At 46.1% G+C, this 21,226-nt stretch overlaps 1 protein-coding gene across 1 annotated transcript in view; it reads left to right on the forward strand.

Annotated features, from left to right (window-relative positions):
- The window catches only part of LOC100595944 (dynein heavy chain 3, axonemal), a 216,102-nt gene extending 195,912 nt beyond the window's left edge, over window positions 1-20,190 (forward strand). The window contains exons 56-62 of the mRNA XM_030799977.1: window positions 687-803; window positions 4,643-4,797; window positions 8,613-8,780; window positions 11,700-11,842; window positions 16,407-16,611; window positions 17,823-17,960; window positions 19,797-20,190. Coding sequence (XP_030655837.1) covers window positions 687-803; window positions 4,643-4,797; window positions 8,613-8,780; window positions 11,700-11,842; window positions 16,407-16,611; window positions 17,823-17,960; window positions 19,797-20,150 — 1,280 coding nt within the window. The 3' untranslated portion in view covers window positions 20,151-20,190. The remainder of the gene's footprint in view (window positions 1-686; window positions 804-4,642; window positions 4,798-8,612; window positions 8,781-11,699; window positions 11,843-16,406; window positions 16,612-17,822; window positions 17,961-19,796) is intronic.
- The last annotated feature ends 1,036 nt before the right edge of the window (window positions 20,191-21,226 follow it).

The raw sequence follows: 21,226 nt of genomic DNA on the forward strand, positions 1-21,226 counted from the left end.
GGTTGCAGTCAGCCGAGATCACGACACTTTATTCCAGCTTGGGGCACAGAGCGAGACTCTGTCTCAAAACAAAACAAAACAAAACAAAACAAACAAAAGCAAAACAAACAAACAAAAAACTTCTCTATTGAGCACAGGTTTCCCCATACTCCTTCTTGTATCCTGCACCATGCCTGGCTTACACATGTATGTCATTTGTTCAGCCCCCAATGGGCATTTATCATTACACCCTTGGAAATACGAGTGGTCATTTCTTTAAGGTTGGCCATTCAGTTTTCCCATGAGCTCGAGGAGGGGAATTCTCAGAACCAACGAGGCTCTGTTGCCCAGTCGTAGCTCCTGCTGTCTAGCCATGCTGCGGTGTTATTTTTGGAGCTCCGTGCATTACTGCCGTATTCCTGCCAGGCTGAATAATTCTCATTCCACAAATCCCAGGACATTAACATCTTCCTTAACAAATGGGGAGGTACATAAGGAAATTGATTTTAGAATGGATGTTTTCTCAGGCAGAATGGCTCCCACGTTGGCGGTAAATGTCCAGGCTAATAGTTGGCCTCGGTGCTTGATATTCATGGGCCTGAAAGAGGCTTTTGATCCATAATGATGCTTAACTCCCTCGGCTCGGTCTTTGAGTGGAAATTAAGAGCTCTCAGCACTGAAGCCTCTCTCTGCTCTCCCGCCCGCAGGGTGGAATATTCCCTATGAATTCAACGAATCTGACCTGAGGATTAGTATGTGGCAGATCCAGATGTTTCTCAATGACTACAAGGTGGTGCCCTTTGATGCTCTGACCTACCTGACAGGTATTTACAGGAGGGGTTTTTCCACTGTAAACCTCCAGTATCATGTTCCACCCTCCTGCTGTTCTGCTCCCATTTCCATTCACTTATGTACTCCCTCCCTCCCTCACCATAAACATCGAGCTCTTACTAATACTGGTCATCATGCTAGATATTGTAAGGAAACAAACAAAAAAATTAAGATAGAATCTTTACCCTCGAGTGACTCACAGTCTCCAAAAGAAGAAAAACATTTTAAAAAATGATACAGGCCAGCGGGGCACAGTGGCTCATGCCCGTAATCTCAGCACTTTGGAAGGCCACAGCAGGTGGATCACCTGAGGTCAGGAGTTTGAGACCGGCCCGACCAACATATTGAAACCCCATCTCTACTAAAAATTAAAAAATTGGCTGGGCGCAGTGGCTCACGCCTGTAAGTCCAGCACTTTGGGAGGCTGAGGCAGGCGGATCACGAGGTCAGGAGATCAAGACCATCCTGGGTAACACGGTGAAAACCCGTCTCTACTAAAAATATAAAAAATTAGCCGGGCATGGTGGCCGGTGCCTGTAGTCCCAGCTACTCCTTTGGAGGCTGAGACAGGAGAATTGCATGAAGTGGGGAGGCGGAGGTTGCAGTGAACTGAAATTGCGCCACTGCATTCTAGCCTGGGTGACAGAGAGAGACTCTATCTCAAAAAAAAAAAAAAAAAAAAAAAAAATACAGGCCAGGCGCAGTGGATCACGCCTGTAATCCCAGCACTTTGGGAGACCGAGGCGGATGGATCGCTTGAGGCCAGAAGTTTAAGACTGGCCGGGGCAAAATCCCATCTCTACAAAAAATACAAAAATTAGCCAGACATAGTGGCATATGCCTGTAGTCCCAGCTACTCAGGGAGCTAAGGTGGGAGGATTGCTTGAGCCCAGGATGTGGAGGTGCAGTGAGCCCTGATCGTGCCACCTCACTCCAGCCTGGGTGACAGAGCGAGATCCTGTCTCAAAAGAAAAAAAAAAAAAAAGGTAACGTAGTAATAAGTTCAACAAGAGAAACATTTATAAGTAGAAGGCCAGCATAATGATTAAATCTTGGGGTAGGAGGAGGAGATAATCATGGCAAACTTCTTAAAGGTGTAAGAGATGGGTTTTGGGGGTGAGTAGGAGTTTTATGAGTGGAAAAGAATGGACTGGGTGGGGCATAGAGGAAGGAGAACAGTCCCAGCAAAGTGATCCTGAGGTAGAAATGGCACTAGCTGTTTTGTATTAAAGCAATCAATCAGCAACCTTTTATTAGTCCACGATATGTACAAGTACATAATATGGAAGAATGTAAATGTGTAAAACTTGATCGTAGGCTCTGTGCGGTGGGTCATGTCTGTAATCCCAGCACTTTTGGAGGCCAAGGTGGGAAGATTTCTTGAGCCTAGGAGTCTGAGACCAGTCTGGGCAACATCTCTACAAAAAACTAAAATAAAAATCAGCTGGGTATGGTGTCGTGCACCTGTAGCCCCAGTTAATCAGGAGGCTGAGGCAGGAGGATCGCATGAGTACAGGAGGTCAAGGCTGTAGTGAGCTATGATCACACAATTGCACTCCAGCCTGGGTGACAGAGCAAGACCCCATCTCTTAAAAAACATGTACACATACAACCAAAAAAACGTGACCACTAACTTCAAGGAACATGCCATACAGTCCCAGAGACAGGAATAAAAATACACATGTGCTAAATGAATGGAATATCATGGCCAAAGGTCAAAATGCAGCTTAATTAAAACACTGGGGCATCAAGATCCAGACAATTTCCTCTTCAGCTCCGTATGTTAAGGAGTTTGTTAGAATCCCTTCCCCAGGCATGCGGTAGACACTGTGTACCTGTGATTAATGCATTGAGTCTTCACGTTAATTTTATGAGCTCCATGTTAATAACCCCATTTTACAGCTGGGAAGACAGAGGCTTAAAGGAGTGGTTCTCAACTGTGGGTGATTTTGGCCCCCAGTGCTATTTGGCAATGTCTGGAGATGGTTTTGGATGTCATAGTGCATGCTACTGGCAGTTATAGTAATGGAGGCTAGGGATGCTGCTGAACAGTCTACGATGTACAAGGTGATCCCCACAACACAGAACTATCCAGTCCAACATGCTAAGAGTGCCAAGGTTGAGAGACTGTGCTTTACAGTGATTAAGTTCAGTGCCAGAAGGTCACACTGACCTTAACTCAGTACAGTGTTCCCTAAAACAAAGCCCCAAATGACACACACAGCACGCATACAGTGGATCTCAGTTTGGTGAAAGAACGTCTCCAAAGAAGTGCGCCTGGAGCCGGACACAGTGGCTTGCACCTGTAGTCCCAGCTACTCAGGAGGCTGATGCCATAGGATTACTTGGACCCAGGAGTTCGAGACCAGCCTGGGCAAGACAGCGAGATCCCAGTCTCTAAAACTAATAATAATAATAAATAGAAGTGAGTCATATTCCCACAGTTCCAGGCCATGCAGAAGCACATCCTACGGTTCCTCTTCAGACCATAGCATGAGTGCATGATTGTCCTGGGATATGGTCTGCTTAGAGAACTGCCTGCAAGCCATAAACCAACTGCCTGCCGGTCATAAACCAGCCAGCTTGATAGTAGTCACCTTCCAAATGTTCCAGTCAGGATAGACTAGTTAGGCTGAGATAACAAACAATCCTCAAACCACAAGAGTATAAAAGACATCGTAGATCCATTTCTTGCCCACTCTACATTTCCAGCATGAATTGGCAAGGGTCTTTGCTCATTGTAATTCTCTATCAGGGGCACAGTTAGCAAAGGCTCCACCCACCGTTACTGCTACCATCTGAACATATACACTAGTCCCCCTTTATCCATCAGGGATATGTTCCAAGACCCCCAGTGGATGCCTGAAACTGCGGATATTACCGAACCCCATATATACTATGTTTTATCCTACACATACATACCTATGATAAAGTTTAATTTATAAATTAGGCACAGCAAGAGATTAACAACAACAGGAATAAAATAGAACAATTACAATATACTATAATAAAAGTTATATGAATATGGTCTCTCTCTCTGGAAATGTCTTTTGTTTTTGTTTTTATTTTTTACTTATTTATTTATTTTTTGAGATGAAGTTTTGCTCATGTTGCCCAGGCTGGAGTGCAGGTCTTTTTTTTTTTGAGACAGTCTCCCTCTGTCACCCAGAGGAAGGTTTACAGTACTCTTGTAGCCCTGCCGTCCACAGAAAGCTTAAGTGTTAACCACCCAGTGGCGGGTCAGCGTGACAGACTTTTGCACTTGCACTCATGGCACCCGAGCGCTTGTCCAGTGTCCAGGATGTATGGGGTTGCACAAACAAATTGAAGATGGTAAATGTGGGGGATTTTATTGCTGAAGAAAGTGGCTCTCAGCGGGAAAGGGAGCTGAAAAGGGGATGGAGCAGGAAGGCAATCTTCTCCTGAAGTCCAGCCATCTCCAGCCAGATTCTTCTCCAAAGTTACACTGTCAGGCTGTTCCCCTGAAGTCAAGCGCTTCTCTTTGATGTCCAGCTGCTTCTCTCTCTCTGCTGGCTGAGTCTGGGGTTTTGATGGGCATGGGTTGCGGGGGTGGGACAGGTCATGGGTGGTTTGGAAAAGACAACATTCAAGTGGGAAAACAGGGATGTAAGTTCTCACTTTGGGCCATGGTTTCAGGCTTTTCAGCTTGAGGGGACCCTCCATCTTCGGCCCGGAATTTTCCTGCTTGCCGTCCCTATCATTATGTCTCAGCAGAGATCTTTGGCCGGAAGAATGCCGTGTTTTACGTTAACCACCAAGCTCATGATGACCTTCCCTGGGCTCAACCTCTCCTTCTGTTGGTTGTTCCTAGGGGAATGTAATTACGGAGGCAGAGTGACTGATGACAAAGACCGGCGTCTCCTGCTGTCACTTCTGTCCATGTTCTACTGTAAGGAAATTGAGGAGGACTATTACTCCCTCGCTCCTGGAGACACTTACTACATCCCTCCTCATGGCTCCTACCAGGTAAGGGGTTGGCAGGGAGGCCCACCTCTTTCCCCCACAGGGCTCCGTTATCTGTATATGGCTACAGGGCTGCAGTGTAGCCAAGGAGCCCAGGGGTCACTGTTTCAGGCTACATGGCTACAGTCACGTGGCTACTGTTTAAGGAGGGCTCGGTATTTGGTAGACAAGGTGTTTCAAAATATAGGATCCATCTGGGTGGAGGAGGGAGAGAGAAGGATGATTAAGATGGAGCCTTGGTAGTGAGCAAGATGGAAATTGCTACTTGAAGACAAAGATTCAGAAGGTGGCAAAAAGGGAGGAACAGAAAAACTAGGCAGGGAATGACAAAAGGAAGATGAAAACAATAAATCTGAGGAATAGAAAAGAGCTTACAGGTTGGGCGCTGTGGCTCACGCCTGTAATCCCAGCACTTTGGGAGGCTGAGGCGGGTGGATCACTTGAGCTCAGGAGTTTGAGACCAGCCTGACCAACATGGTGAAACCCCATCTCTTCTAAAAATATAAAAATTAGCCGGGTGTGGTGGCACCTGCCTGTAATCCCAGCTACTTGGGAGGCTGAGGCAGGGGAATTGCTTGAGCTGGGAGGTGGAGGTTGTGGTGAGCTGAGACCATGCCACTGCACTCCAGCCTGAGTGACAGAGTGAAGCTGTCTCAAAAAAAAAAAAAAAAAAAAAAAAAAAAAAGCTTAGTTTTATTGATCACCTGTGGAACAGAAAAACTCTCAAATTGTATTTTTCTACTACTCTCGCACCACAACCACCACCACCATCAACACAGAAGACTTCTGTGACCAAATGTGTGTAGGTTCCCCCTTCCCCACACAGTAAACAGTGAACACCAACTGGTTGTCCTCTAATTCAATTCCAATACCATCTACCTGCTGATAGTGTCAGATCCCACGGGTTGAGGGCTCAGTCTCCAATTCTTTCCCCCAACCCAGACACCAGTCACAAGTCCCAGCCTCAAGAACTGACCAACCAGCTTCACATTGGGGTTCCCACCACTCCCCCTTTAATTGAAATTAATTCAATTAATTTGCTGGAGAGGCTCACAGAACTCAGAGAAACACTTAGGTTTATCGGTTTATTAAAGGAATATTACAAAAGATATAGATGAAGAGATGCATAGGGTGAAGTATGGCAGAAGGAGTGGGAACTTCCATGCCCATCCCTGGGTGAAATATCCTCCAGGAACCTTCGCGTGGTCAGCTATCCAGAAGCTCCTTGCACCCAGTCTTCTTGGGTTTTTATGGAAGCTGCATGACATCCCTCAGAGTATAGGGCAGGACCCTCTCTCTCTAGGTGGAGTCTTAAGACTCACAATCAGGCCAGGCGCAGTGGCTCATACCTGTAATCCCAGCACTTTGGGAGGCTGAGGTCGGTGGATGGCTTGGGGTCAAGAGTTTGAGACCAGCCTGCCCAGTGTGGTGAAATTCCATCTCTACTAAAAATACAAAAATTAGCTGGGTGTGATGGCGTGCACTTGTAGTCCCAACTACTCAGGAGGCTGAGGTGGGAAGATTGCTTGAGCCCAGGAGGCATAGGTTGCAGTGAACAAAGATCCTACCACTGCACTCCAGCCTGGGCCACAGAGTGACCCTGTCTCAAAAAAAAAAGAAAAGAAAAGACTCACAATCAGAAAGGTAGGGTAAGATTTGAGTCTTGCTTGGGGGTAGGTAAAAGGAGGGCAGGAGAAGGTCAGAAAGATTCTGTTTCCTGAGGCCTGCACCTAAGGCCTAACACACCCAATATTTTAACAGGTGGCTGTAACAAGGGCTACGGAAGTTAGAAGCCAGGAACCATGGATGAAAACCAGTAGATATATATATATATATATAACACCACAACCTGTCACATGCCAAGGCTTGATTCCTTCTGTGAATGAAAAGAGTCTTTTTCTTACTCTGTAAAATATTTGAAGAGATTTATTCTGAGCCAAATATGAGTGACCATGGCCCGTGACACAGCCCTCAGGAGATCCTGAGAACATGTGCCCCAGGTGGTCGGGGTTTGATTTTATACATTTTAGGGAGACATGAGGCATCAATCAAATACATTTAAGATATCCATTGGTTCAGTCCAGAAAGACGGGACAACTCGAAATGGAGGCCAGCAGGTTATAGGTAGATTTAAACGTTTTCTGATTGGCAATTGGTTGAAAGAGTTATTATCAATAGAAAGGAATGCCTGGGTTATGGTAAGAGGTTGTGGAGACCCAAGTTTTACCATGCAGATGAAACCTCCAGGTAGCAGGCTTCAGAGAGACTATAGATTGTAAATGTTTCTTATCGGATTTAAGGTCTGTGTTGATGGTAATGCTGGAGGGGCATAATGAGGCATGTCTGACCCCCACTTCCTGTCATGGCCTGAACCAGGCTTTCAGGTTAAATTTTAGAGTGCCTCGGATGAGGAGGAAGTCCATTCAGATGGTTGGAGGGTCTTAAGATTTTACTTTTGGTTTATACTTCATAACTACACTTGTTTTTCTATTTACAGATAAGGAAACTGGGGTTTCAGATGACAAGCTCAAGGGTACATAGTTTTATTATCAGAAGCGGGTCCAGATCCAGACCCAAAGGGATGGTTCTTGGATCTTGCACAAGAAAGAATTCGGGGCGAGTCTATAGAGTAAAACAAAAGCAAGTTAATTAAGAAAGTAAAGGAGACCGGGGGCAGTGGCTCGTGCCTGTAATCCCAGCACGTTGGGAGGCCAAGGAGGTCAGATCATGAGGTTAAGAGATCGAGACCATCCTGGCTAACACAGTGAAACCCTGTCTCTACTAAAAATACAAAAAATTAGCCGGGCATGGTGGCATATGCTTGTAATCCCAGCTACTCGGGAGGCTGAGGCAGTAGAATCGCTTGAATCTAGGAGGCGGAGGTTACAGTGAACCAAGATAGTACCACTGCACTCCAGCCTGGGAGATAGCAAGAATCTGTCTCAAAAAAAAAAAAAAAAAGGTAAAGGAATAAAGAATGGCTACTTCATAGACAGAGCAATGGCATGGGTTGCTGCTCCACTGATTATACTTACAGTTATTTCTTGATTATATGGTAACCAAGGGGTGGATTATTCATGAGTTTTCCGGGAAAGGGGTGGGCAATTCCAAGAAGTGAGGGTTCCTCCCCTTTCTAGACTATATAGGGCAACTTCCTGACATTGTCATGACATCTGTAAACAGTCATGGCGCTGGTGGGAGTGTCTCATAGCATGCTAATGCATTATAATTAGTGTGTAATGAGCAGTGAGGTCAACTAGAGGTCACTTCCGTGGCCATCTTGGTTTGGGGGTATTTGACTGGCTTCTTTACCACAACCTGTTTTATCAGCAAGGTCTTTGTGACCTGTATCTTGTGCTGACCCTTATCTCCTCCTGTGACTTAGAATGCCTTTACCTCCTAAGAATGCAGCCCACTAGGTGTCAGCCTTATTTTACCCAGTCCCTATACAAGATGGAGTTGCTCTGGTCCGAATGCCTCTGACAGTTTGGGATGGAGCTAGGATCCAAACTCAGTTCTGTCTGGGTCCAAAACCAGGCCCACTGGGGGAGCAGAGAGGAAGCCAGGGTGGGCTGAGAGGTAATTCAGCCTCATCTGCTTTCATGCCCACTCCCCAGAAAACTGTATGAGGGAGGGCTAGGGATGTGTTCGCCCGGCCTCTGTGTGTGTGTGTGTGTGTGTGTGTGTGTGTGTGTGTGTGTGTGACCTGTGCTACTGATACAGTGTGATTCCTGTTCTGATTGGGTTCTGCTAAGCCTGGAGTCATCTGTGGGATTCCGGGGTCCCTCGTTGATTTCATCTGAAGATTTCCCTTCCAGTCTTATATCGACTATCTCAGGAACCTCCCCGTCACAGCCCACCCAGAAGTGTTCGGCCTCCATGAGAACGCAGACATCACCAAAGACAACCAGGAAACCAACCAGCTGTTTGAGGGGGTCCTGCTGACCCTCCCTAGACAGTCAGGAGGAAGTGGCAAGTCCCCTCAGGTAACTGGGCTCGGGAAAGGGGGCTTAATCCTATTTCCCAGGCAGTTCTCCATCCAGTGGGCACACAGGATTGGAGGATGACCAAGAGGCAGAGAGTGGGGGCCTGGCAGCCTCCTGGCCAGGGGCAGGGAAGGAGCACTGTGGCCTTACTGCCGAGAGTCCTTATATCCAGAGCTGCAAGGGAACCAGCATTTCCAAAATGTCAGCTATTCCTGTATAACCTTCACGTTTTCTGCTATATCCACCTATCACCTATACTCCATTTACGTAATGGGTTTTTTGCTTTTTTTCTTATTCTTTTGCTTTTTTTTCTACATAATGTTCTAAAACTCTCTTCTTTTTTTTTTAATTTAAAAGATTGCACATCAGAACCATAAGTGGAAACCCAGTATCATTTCCTTAAAATCATGATAGGCACAAAAAGAAAATGAAAGCTGAACAGTGAACAGTTGGTGTTTTTTGGTTTCTGTTTGTTGTTGTTGTTTTTCTTTTCTTTTCTTTTTGAGACACGGTTTGGCTTGGTTACCTAGGCTGGAGTGCAGTGGTGTGATCTTGTCTCACTGCAACCTCCGCCTCCCAGGCTCAAGCAATTCTCCTGCCTCAGCCTCCCGAGTAGCTGGGACTACAAGCACATGCCACCATGCCCGGCTAAATTTTTTTGTATTTTCTGTAGAGACAGTGTTTCATCATATTGCCCAGGATTGTCTCAAACTCCTGGGCTCAAGCAATCTGCTTCCGTTGGCTTCCCAAAGTACTGGGATTACAGGCGTGAGCCACTGCTCCCAGCGTGAACAGTTGTTAAGTTCTTCCCAGATGATGTTGCTGGCCAAAGCCCCTGAGCTGAGGCTTTGCTGGCTTCTTGTTAAAAGGAGAAAAATGTGTGAGTGTCAAAGAATTGGCACTGTTCCTGAAACTTTCTCTTTGAGAGGAATGAAAAGAGAAAGATGATCAGAACTTGAAAAGAGGCCAGGTGCGGTGAATCACACCTGTAGTCCCAGCACTTTGGGAGGCTGAAGCAGGAGGATCACTTGAGGCCAGGAGTTCGAGGCCAGCCTGGGCAACATAGGGAGACCACATTGCTACAAAAATTTTTTTTTAAGTTAACTGAGGGCTGGGCGCCATGGTTCATGCCTATAACCCTAGCACTTTGGGAGGCCAAGGTGGGTGGACTGCTTGAGCCAAGGAGTTGGAGACCAGCCTGAGCAACATGGCAAAACACCGTCTATACAAAAAAAAAAAATTAGCTGAGCTCGGTGGCATGCACCTGTAATCCCAGCTACTCAGGAAGCTGAGATGGGAGGATCACTTGATTCTGGGCTGTTGAGGCTGCAGTGAGCTGAGATCATGCCACTGCGCTCCAGCCTAGGTGACAGAGTGAGACCCTGTCTTAAAAAAAGTTAACTGGGTGTGGTGGCGCGTGCCTGTAGTCCCAGCTACTAAGGGGGCTGAGGCAGGAGGATCACTTGAACCCAGAGGCTGCAGTGAGCTGTGATCATCATGCCTTTGCACTCCCACCTGGACGACAGAGTGAGACACTATCTCAAAACAATAACAACAATGAAAAAAAACCCAAAACCTGAAAGAGTAACTTTCTCACCATGTGACTTGACATGATTTTTCTGTGTCCTGGAAACACCTAAAATCCTGGGTACCTCTAGTAGTCCCCAGTCCACTCTTTGTGATGCCCTGACCCAGGCCACCCTCCTAAGTCTACAAACGAAGAGAGAAACAAATCCTGAGACAGAAGGTGACTGGCTTCCAGGCTTTCATGAAATCAAGGATGGAGCCAGAGCCTGAGCCACCGTCTCCACCCGCTTCCTCTCGCAACCCTTCCCTTCTCTACCTTCCAAGCTACCTCCTGTTCAACACCTCCCAACTGTAGAACTTGCTACTTTGCTTTCATGATTTGGTTCCTAGTGCCATTAAGTATCACTGGTATGAAGGTAAACCAGTCTGGTTGGTGTATCCCGATGTAGGAGTGGAAATTCCCCTCACAGTGGGAAGAGGGAAAGAAGTATACATCCCAGCCTCCCACAACCACAGGACCACAGGGTGTCTGTCTCTCCCACACTCATGTCTTGTTCCTCCTTGAGCCTGGAGGCCTGTCCCCTCCCTACTTGGCTAAGCTCAGGGTTCTGTGCTTTTCTTGCTCAATGCTGAAGAATGGCCTGCTGCCTTCCCAGGTGTCACGGACACTGAGAAAGGGCCCCATGGCACCAGGAGCTAATCCTCAGGGGACGGAGGCTGTGACAGATTCTCACCCAGGTGTGACGTTGAAGACAGAGGCTCAGTGCTGCCATGAAGCTACCTGGCTGAGCAGGAGTTCCCTTCCTGGCCCTTCCGCTCTTGCCTGAGGTGTCAGGACACGACTCTTTTTTTTTTTTTTTTTTTTTTTTTTTTACTTTTAGACAGAGTCTTCCTCTGTCACCCAGGCTGGAGTGCAGCGGCCAGATCTCAGCTCACTGCAACATCCGCTTCCTGGGTTCAAGTGATTCTCCTGCTTCAGACTCCCAAATAGCTGAGACCGTAGGCATGCAGCACCACGCATGGCTAATTTTTGTATTTTTTGTAGAGACTGGGTTTTGCTATGTTGCCCAGGCTGGTCTCAAACTCCTGGACTCAAGCGATCCACCCACTTCGGCCTCCTAAAGTGCTGGGATTACAGGCGTGAGCCACCGCACCCTGCCAAGGAGAGGACTCTACTCTTCTGGGCCAAGAGGCAACATCCTCCCCAAGGCTGGTGGGGTGATAAGGGACTCCTTTCCCCACTGGAGGCAGAAATGGCATCTGTTGGAGAGTTCTCAGGAAAGTCCCACAGAATACATTTGAAAAGTCAGATGCTCAGTACTTCAAGTTTATCCAAAGCCACAGCCTGTAGGGCTTGCTTCTCACTCATCTCTCTTCTGCCTGCACTTTAAGGAAGTGGTTGAGGAGTTGGCGCAAGACATTCTCTCCAAGCTTCCCAAAGACTTTGACCTGGAAGAGGTCATGAAGTTGTACCCCATGGTCTATGAGGAATCCATGAACACCGTCCTAAGGCAGGAGCTCATCAGATTCAACAGGTGGGCCAGATGATGTAGCTTGAATCCCAGGAGTTGGAACATGAGGAATAGGATCTAACAGGCAGTAGCTGAGAAGGGGTTGCTATGCAGAGGAAGTGGTTTGCCCTACCCATATTAGGGGTGTGAATAGGGGCTGTGACTAGGACCATCCCCAGCACATGCTGACCCTGGGTTGAATCATTCCTTCTATTCATTCATTCCCATTCATTCATGTGACATCTATAAAGTTAGGCTAAAACCAGTATCAAGCACAGGCTAATAGTAAAAGTAGTCATTAGAGCCACTTTTCTTTTTCTTTCCCGAGTTGAGGTCTCTCTCTGTCGCCCAAGTTGGAGCGCAGTGGTGTGATCATGACTCATTGCAGCCTCGAACTCCTGGGCTCAAGCAATCCTTCCACCTCAGCCTCCTGAGTAGCTGAGTCTACAGACACAGGCACCACACTGGCTAATTTTTTTATTTTTTATTTTTTATAGAGATGGAGTTTTGACATGTTGGCCAGGCTGGTCTTGAACTCCTGGCCTCAAGAAAGCCTCCAGCCTTGGCCTCCTAAAGTGCTGGGATTACAGGTGGGAGCCACTGCATCTGGCCTAGAGCCATTTGTATTGAGCCTTTAGTGACAGATATGGTTCTAAACACTATGCATGGGTCTCATTCAAAGTATGTAATAGGGCTGGGCACAATGGCTAACGCCTGTAATTCCAGCACTTTGGGAAGCAGAGCAGGGAGGATCACCTGAGGCCAGGAGTCCAAGACCAGCCTGGGCAACAAAGCAAGACCCCATCTCTCCAAAAAAGAAAAAAAAAGGCAGGCATGGTGGTGCACGTCTACAGTCCCAGCTACTTGGGAGGGTGAGGTGGGAGGACCTCTTGGAGGCCAGGAGCTCGAGGCGGCAGTGAGCTATGATCTTGCCACTGCACTCCAGCCTGGGTGACAGAGAAAGACCCTATCCCTTAAAAAAAAAAAAAAAAAAAAATTACACAATGGTCTTTTGAAATACGTCCAGTTACTAATCCTGCTACCAGCATTTTACAAATAAGAAAACTGAGGCTGAGCATGATCACTCACGCCTATAATCCCAGCACTTTGGGAGGCAAGCTGGGAGGATTGCTTGAGCCCAGGGGTTTAAGACCAGCCTGGGCAATATGGCAAGACCCCATCTCTTAAAGAAAAAAAAACAAAACTCTGAGATTCAGAAGGGTTAAGACTTGCCCAAGGTTGCTCAGTTATTCAATCATTCAACGGGAAAACTCAGTTTAAACCCAGAACTAAGTCTGATTCCAGAGCCCATGTACTTATCCAATATGTGAAATCTGGGTAAATCTAGAAAGGGGTGGGAGATGTTCATCCAGTGCCTCTACCACACAGTTAGGGGTATTATAGGCTGGCTGTGGGGCAAGGATCTCTGGCCTTGTATTCTAGTCCTCTTCTCCTCCAGTTACTACAGCATGGAGCCCAGTGGGATCACCTGGATTTGATTTCTAAATAGTCAAAACTGAAAGGGTTACCAAAGACCATCTAGGCCAGATGAGGAAACTGAGGTCCAGAGATGACTGTGATTTGATGTAGGTCTCAAGTGACTCAGAGCCAAGTGGGCTAAAGCTTATCACTTCTGCTTCCAAGACCAAGGTCTTGCTGCTCCAGACACTCCATGTGTTACTGCCTCTATTCTGTATCATTGGGTCATTGCTCCATTTTAAGGACAGCCCTGATTCCAGAGGACCAGGGGACTGGAGGAATGTTATTTGAGAGTTGCTAGGCTTCCTAAGTTTAAGAGTTACTCTTTTTTTTTTTGAGACAGAGTCTCGCTGTTGTCACCCAGACTGGAGTGCAGTGGCATGATCTTGGCTCACTGCGACCTCCACCTCACAGGTTCAAGAGATTCTCCTGCCTCAGCCTCCCGAGTAGCTGGGATTACAGGTGCCCGACACCGTGCCTGGCTAATTTCTGTACTTTTAGTAGAGACGGGGTTTCGCCATGTTGGCCAGGCTGGTCCCGAACTCCTGACCTCAGGTGATCCGCCCACCTTGGCCTCCCAAAGTGCTGGGATTACAGGTGTGAGCCACCGCGCCCGGCCTACGGTTACTCTTTAGAGTCAACAGGCAGTTGGCGGTAGCAGGGACCAAGCAAGGTATGGGGTGTGAGCCTAGGACGAGGCCACCTCTGTTGTGAGACACCTTGGCATGATGGACCGTAGTCCTGGACTATCCAACTGGACACCAAAATTAATGGCTTCCCTCCTCTGCTGTCATTCTCCTCTAAGGCCACTGGAGCTCTTTCTTGGTGATTGCAGGGGCTTTCACTGGCCTTTACCATTGGGCATTCTATAAAGGACAGCAAGCCAGGCGCAGTGGCTCACTCCACCCAGCATTGTAATCCCAGCACTTTAGGAGGCTGAGGCAGGCAGATTGCTCAGGAGTTGGAGATCAGCTTGGGCAACATGGCAAAACCCCATCTCTACCAAAAATACGTAAAATTATCTGGGCATTGTAGAACCAGCTACTCAGGAGACTGAGGAGGGAGGATTGCTTGGGCCTGGGAAGTGGAGGTTGCAGTAAGCCAAGATTGTGCCACTGCACTCCAGCCTGGGCAATAGAGTGAGACCCTGTCTCAAAAGAAAAAAAGAACAGGGAAACCAATCTTATTTTCCAACGATGGTCAGGATTAATCATCTCAAGCAGTACTCTAACGTTCCTCCCCACTATTTTTTTCTTTCTTTCTTTTTTTTTTTTGCCTTTTCACCCAGTGATATAGGAAGCCCAGAATGATTCAGCGACAGTTCAGCTTCAGGGGAACTGTGACTGTGTCTTCTGGGCAAGTGTTCTTTCCTTGGGTACCAAAACCTTAAAACTACCAGAGCTCATAGTTGCAAGAATGGAAAGAGAATCTTTGCAAGTAGGTCTTTAGGTATAATAGAGGTCTGTGGTGTAATCCCTCAGATGGCAGCTTTTACCCTTGACTGCTTAGCAAACATGTCTGAATTTTACGTTCCTTTTTTTGTGTGTGTTTTTTTTGAGACAGAGTTTCACTCTTGTCGTCCAGGCTGCAGTGCAGTGGCACGATCTTAGCTTGGCTCACTGCAACCTCCACCTTCTGGGTTCAAGCGATTCTCCTGCCTCAGCCTCCTGAGTAGCTGGAATTACAGGCGTGCATGCTCAGCTAATTTTGTATTTTTAGTACAGACGGGGTTTAACTGTGTTGGCCAGGCTGGTCTCAAACTCCTGACCTCAAGTGATCCACCCATCTCGGCCTTTCAGAGTGCTGGGATTACAGGCGTGAGCCCCCACACCTGGCCACATTCCTCTTGATACAATGGTTTAGTGGTTACACATCCAGAAATCCTTTTCCTGCATGTGATCATTCTCATGTCCATTCAGTTGAGATTCCATAAATCTTTGCTGATTAAAAGCTCTTCCTAGTGGCAGATTCTTTGGTCTCCTCAGGTGCATTACCTCCGGGCTTGGCTGGGCCTCATAACATAGAGGTCAGAAGGAGAGGCAGGTGAATTTGACATCTCCCAGGCTGCCCTTCAGTTGCCTTTTCTCAGGTGTGCACCTTATAGTCAATAAAAAAGCTTGGGCCAGGCATGGGAGCTCATCTGTAATCCCAGCACTTTGGGAAGCTGAGGTGGGGGATTACTTGAGTTTAGGAGTTTGAGACCAGCCTGAGCAACATAGGGAGACCTTGTCTCTACTTAAAAAAAGAATCAGGTGGGCATAGTGGCATGTGCCTGTAGTCCCAGCTACTCAGGAGACTGAGGTGGGAGGATTCCTTGAGCCTGGGAGATCGAGGCTGCAGTGAGCCATGACTCCACCACTGCACTTCCCTGGGTGACAGGGCAAGACTCTGTCTCAAAAAAAAAAAAAAAAACAACAAACTTTGACAATATGAATCGAAAGCCTTAAAACTGTGCATACTCTTTGACCTAGAAATATTTTTAATAATAATTTAAAATTTGCAAAAAGATTGAGATGGATGAATTTTGCTAGCAATGTTGTTGATAGTGACAACAATCTAGAAATAACACATCAACAATAGAGGAATAGTTAAACAAAATGGAACATTTTGCAGCCATTAAAAAGGACAGGCATGGTGATGCACACCTGTAGTCCCAGCTACTCCAGAGGCTGAGGCAGGAGGATCACTTGAGCCCAGGAGTTTGAGGCTGCAGTGAGCTATGATCTCACTACTTACTCCAGCCTGAATGACAGAGTGAAACCCCATCTCTAAAAAAAAAAAGAAAAAAAGGACAATTTAGGTCTCTATTGAATTGGAAAGATGTTTCTTATATGCTAAGAAAGAAAAACAGATTACAGAAAGATAATATAGTATGATCTCATTAAAAATAATTTGTGTTCACATAGAGAAAAATCTGGAAAGATATACATCAACGTTATCTTTAGGTAGCAAGGTAATGGGTGATTTAATTTTTCCTCATTTAATGACTGTGCATTAATTAACTGATGTTTTAAAGGGGGGATAAATACAAGGAGACAGCCAGTCAGTGGACTTGGGTAGAATGTGGCCACCGGAGAGGCCAGCTCAGCCAGCTCCTCTGTTCTTGCAGGCTGACCAAAGTGGTTCGGAGGAGCCTCATCGATCTTGGCCGAGCCATCAGAGGACAGGTCCTGATGTCCTCGGAGCTAGAGGAAGTCTTTAACAGCATGCTTGTGGGTAAAGTGCCAGCCATGTGGGCAGCCAAGTCTTACCCATCACTGAAGCCCCTGGGGGGCTACGTGGCTGACCTGCTGGCCCGCCTGACCTTCTTCCAGGTAGCTGGGAGTCAGGGGTAACCGGGAACCTGGCATGCTCACTTAGGTGGAGAGGACATTCTGAAATGACAGACTAGAGGCAGGGGGAGGAGGGCAGGCAGCCACAGAACATCCTGGATTGAGCCTCTAGAAACAGTCTTCCCGGAGTTAGAAGCAGGAGGGAGACTTGAAAGTCCTTGAAAAGATTATAGCCGGCTGGGTGCAGTGGCTCGCATCTGTATTCCCAGCACTTTGGGAGGCTGAGGCAGGTGGATCACTTGAGGTCAGGAGTTCAACACCAGCCTGGCCAGCATGGTGAAACCCCATCTCCCCATCTCTACTAAAAATACCAAAAAAATCAGCCGAGCGTGGTGGCTTATGCCTGTAGTCTCAGCCACCTGGGAGGCTGAGGCAGGAAAATGGCTTGAACCTGGGAGGCAGAGGTTGCAGTGAGCCGAGATCGCACCATTTCACTCCAGCCTGGGTGACAGAGCAAGACTCTGTTTAAAAAAAAAAAACAAACAGATTTAGCCTATGGAGACAGGAACAGGAACTAGAATAAATGTCACAAACTGGTGGCTTATAAGATAGATTTGGACAATAATTATGTTTAGTTTGGCTGCCTGGTAATTTAAACATTTTTGAGCCAGCATGTAAACATTGATTTTTACATATAAAAATCCCATGTTTGTACTGCAAAAAATCGAAGACCTGAAACAATGCGCCTGCGTTCTCGCATGGCATGGCGACTATTGCTGGAGATGAGTGGCAGCTGCTCAGTTTAGACAAAGTACATATTCTCCACTGCTACAGTCCCCACCACTCTCTGTTGTATCCGTAACAGCTTGCACCTGGGCTTTTCTTTTTTTTTTTTTTTTTGAGATGAAGTTTCACTCTTGTCACTCAGGCTGGAGTGAAATGGCATGATCTTGGCTCACTGCAATCTCTGCCTCCTGGGTTCAAGCGATTCTCCTGCCTCAGCTTCCCAAGTGGCTGGGACTACAGGTGCCCACCACCATGCCTGGCTAATTTTTGTAGTACCTGGGCTTTTCTTAAATTATATTTCTTTGTACCCTTGTTTCAAAAGTGGGAAGATAGAAGCTAAACCAAGAGGGCTGTTTCAAGAAAAATAAGAAAAAGCATATTTTATATGGGACTTGTTTACATTACTTGCGTTTGAGCTATCTTTGATGTGTTGTTGATTTTGAATCTTGATTTCTGTGGCTCTCAAGGAATGGATTGACAAGGGGCCCCCTGCAGTATTTTGGATCTCTGGATTCTACTTCACACAGTCTTTTTTGACTGGCGTCTCTCAGAATTATGCCCGGAAATATACCATCCCCATTGACCACATTGGATTTGAGTTTGAGGTAGGGGTGCTTTGGGTTAGGCTCACTCAAGGGGCTGACCAGAGAAAGTAATGTTGCCAATTTCCTTATGAGTCAAAAAATGTGGATGTGTTAAGACCCAAATGCTTCTGAAATGGTACATATGAAGTATTTAGCATAATTTACAGTAGCTCTAAAAGCTACTCCTAAAATAATTAGAGGATTCCCAATACTTTGTCTCTGTGTATACAAAAAGGGAATCTTTCCAGATTCCATCAGAACACCAAGAAAAATGAAGGCACTCTCCCACTCTGTTCAACGTGGTAGACTCTTCATTTAGAAGAATGTTAATGCCCTTAGGTAGTCCTTCGCTTGGAGTAAAGTTAAAAGAATGGCCAATAGTCAAGCATCAGCCTCTCATATATAGAGAGTAGAATGGCTAAGATTGACTGTTACAGAGCATTGTAGAATTTTAAATTACATGGAAAGATCCTTTGAAATCATCTAGTCCAGAGGTCACAAACTGGTTGCCCTATGTCTTAAATCAGTTTATGAATGAACTTAACTTGATTAGCCTTTGAAGACAATGTTAAGCCAAAAGAAATACAACAGGAAAAAAAAATGACTAGGATAAACATTGAAAAAAAGATAAAACCATCTTCCTTGATGCTGAAATGAATGTATACCTAGAAATCCAAAGTGATTAAAAACATAGAGTCCTTTACTTGCAATGGTTCAACTTACAATTTTTTGACTTCATGTAAAATCAATACACATTCAGTAGAAACCACACCTCGAGTACCCATACACCCATTCCATTTTTCACTTTTAGTATAGTATTCAATAAATTACATAAGATACTCAACACTTTACTATAAAACAGACTTTGTGTTAGATGATTCCTGCCCAGCTATAGGCTAATGTAAGTGTTCTAAGCACATTTAAGGGAGGCTAGGCTAAGCTATGATATTTGTTGTAGGTTAGGTATATTAAATGCAGTTTTGACTTACAATATGTTCAACTTATGATGGGTTTATCAGGACATAACCCCGTTGTAAGTTGAGGAGCATCTGTAGAAGAATTCACAAGGTCACTGGATATTGGTTAAATTTATAAGAATCAATAGCCTTTTCCTATTCTTCCAATACATACTTAGAATTAGAAATGGGAAAAAATTCCATTCACCATAAAAATTTTTTAAAGTATAATTTGAATTATTTTAAATGGAACTTGTGCTCTCTGGTTCACCATAATCCCCACCCTTCCCTATTCTCCTATGCTTTGTCCATTTTCTGCGATTACCTAAAGGAATTTGAGTTTACCACCTCTGAATCTAAGCAGTGGTGTGCTGGAGCTCACTCATATCAGCTCACCAGGGCCAACTTTTACATTTTCAGGAATTTTGTGAGCTGGTTGTTAAATAGTTGGTAGGCTGAAATTGACCATGGTGGAAGTCTTTATACCACAGAAACTAGAAATCAAGGCTTTATTCTCCCCACACTCATCTCCAGAACTGTTTACCCAGTCTGTCTCTGTATCTGAATCTAACCCCTCACTTTATAAATCCAGATCCAGAAAGGGAAGGGATTGTGCAAAGTCACTAAGCTAGTTAGAGGTAATGTGTTAGAGTAATGTGACCCCTACTTGAGTGCATTCTCTAGCCCACCATTGGGAAGGGCAGCATACTGACCAGGAGTCAGGCCTGGCCCATGTATGGTGGGCAGGAATATTATCACAGAAGCCCCATTGTCCCTGGATCCTGGGAGAGGTAGATATTGCAACCAGGATGCACTTTGAGTACAGAAGATTCCAGGCTCTTAAAGCTGCCCATGTAGGAAAATGGCAGGCAATGGAACTCACAGCTTTTTATTCTTCCAGGTAACCCCACAAGAAACAGTGATGGAGAATAACCCCAAAGATGGGGCCTACATCAAAGGGCTCTTCTTAGAAGGTGCCCGTTGGGACAGGAAAACAATGCAGATTGGGGAATCTCTCCCCAAAATCCTCTATGACCCACTGCCCATCATTTGGCTGAAACCTGGAGAGAGCGCAATGTTTCTGCATCAGGACATTTATGTGTGTCCAGTCTACAAAACAAGTGCCCGCAGAGGAACCCTCTCCACCACAGGCCACTCTACCAACTATGTCCTCTCCATTGAGCTTCCAACAGACATGCCCCAGAAGCACTGGATAAACCGAGGGGTGGCCTCACTTTGCCAGCTGGATAACTGATGGCATTTGTCTCAAGGCAGAAAATAAAAAGCATTTCATTCTTTTTGTTTTGAGACAATCTTGCTCTGTCACCCAGGCTGGAGTGCAATGGTGCGATCTCAGCTCATTGCACCTTCCGCCTTCCAGGTTCAAGTGATTCTCGTGCCTCAGCCTCCTGAGTAGCTGGGATTACAGACACACACCACAATGCCAGGCTATTTTTTTGTATTTTCGGTAGAGACAGGGCTTTTGCCATGTTGCCCAGGCTGGTCTCGAACTCCTGAGCTCAGGCAGTCCACCCCCTTCGGCCTCCCAAAGTGCTGGGATTACAGGCGCCACCGCACCTGGCCAAAAGGCATTTCATTCTTTTTATTATTATACTTTAAGTTCTAGGGTACATGTGCACAACGTGCACGTTTGTTACATATGTATACATGTGCCATGTTGGTGTGCAGCACCCATTAACTCATCATTTACATTAGATATATCTCCTAATGCTATCCCTCCCCCCTCCCCCCACCCCACAACAGTCCCAGGTAAGTGATGTTTCCCTTCCTGTGTCCAAGTGTTCTCATTGTTCAGTTCCCACCTATGAGTGAGAACAAAGGCATTTCATTCTTGATGATGGTGGTGGTGATGATGTTGATGACAGTTATATTAATAAAGCAATTTTTATGAGCCAGGTATTTCACAGCAACTCTGTAAAGTACATTATTATTATCCTCATTTTATGGCTGCAGAAACCATGATACAGAGAAGATAAGTAATCTCCCCCAAATCAGATAGCTACTCAAGTAGTATTTGAATACAGGCAGTGGGACTCTTCAACATAGACTCTTGGTCAGTTGGCTAAGCTCCCTTATGGTGATTTTCTTCTTCTTCTGAGACAGTTTCTCGCTCTGCTGCCCTGGTTAGAGTGCAGTGGCACAATCTCGGCTCACTGCAACCTCCACCTCTCAGGTTCAAGTGATTCTCGTGCCTCAGCCTCCCAAATAGCTGGGATTACAGGCGTGCACCACCATGCCTGGCTAATTTTTGCACTTTTTAGTAGAGATGGGGTTTTGCCATGTTGGCCAGGCTGGTCTCGAACTCCTGGC

The sequence above is a fragment of the Nomascus leucogenys genome, chromosome 2, assembly GCF_006542625.1.
Source record: "Nomascus leucogenys isolate Asia chromosome 2, Asia_NLE_v1, whole genome shotgun sequence".
NCBI lineage: Eukaryota > Metazoa > Chordata > Mammalia > Primates > Hylobatidae > Nomascus > Nomascus leucogenys.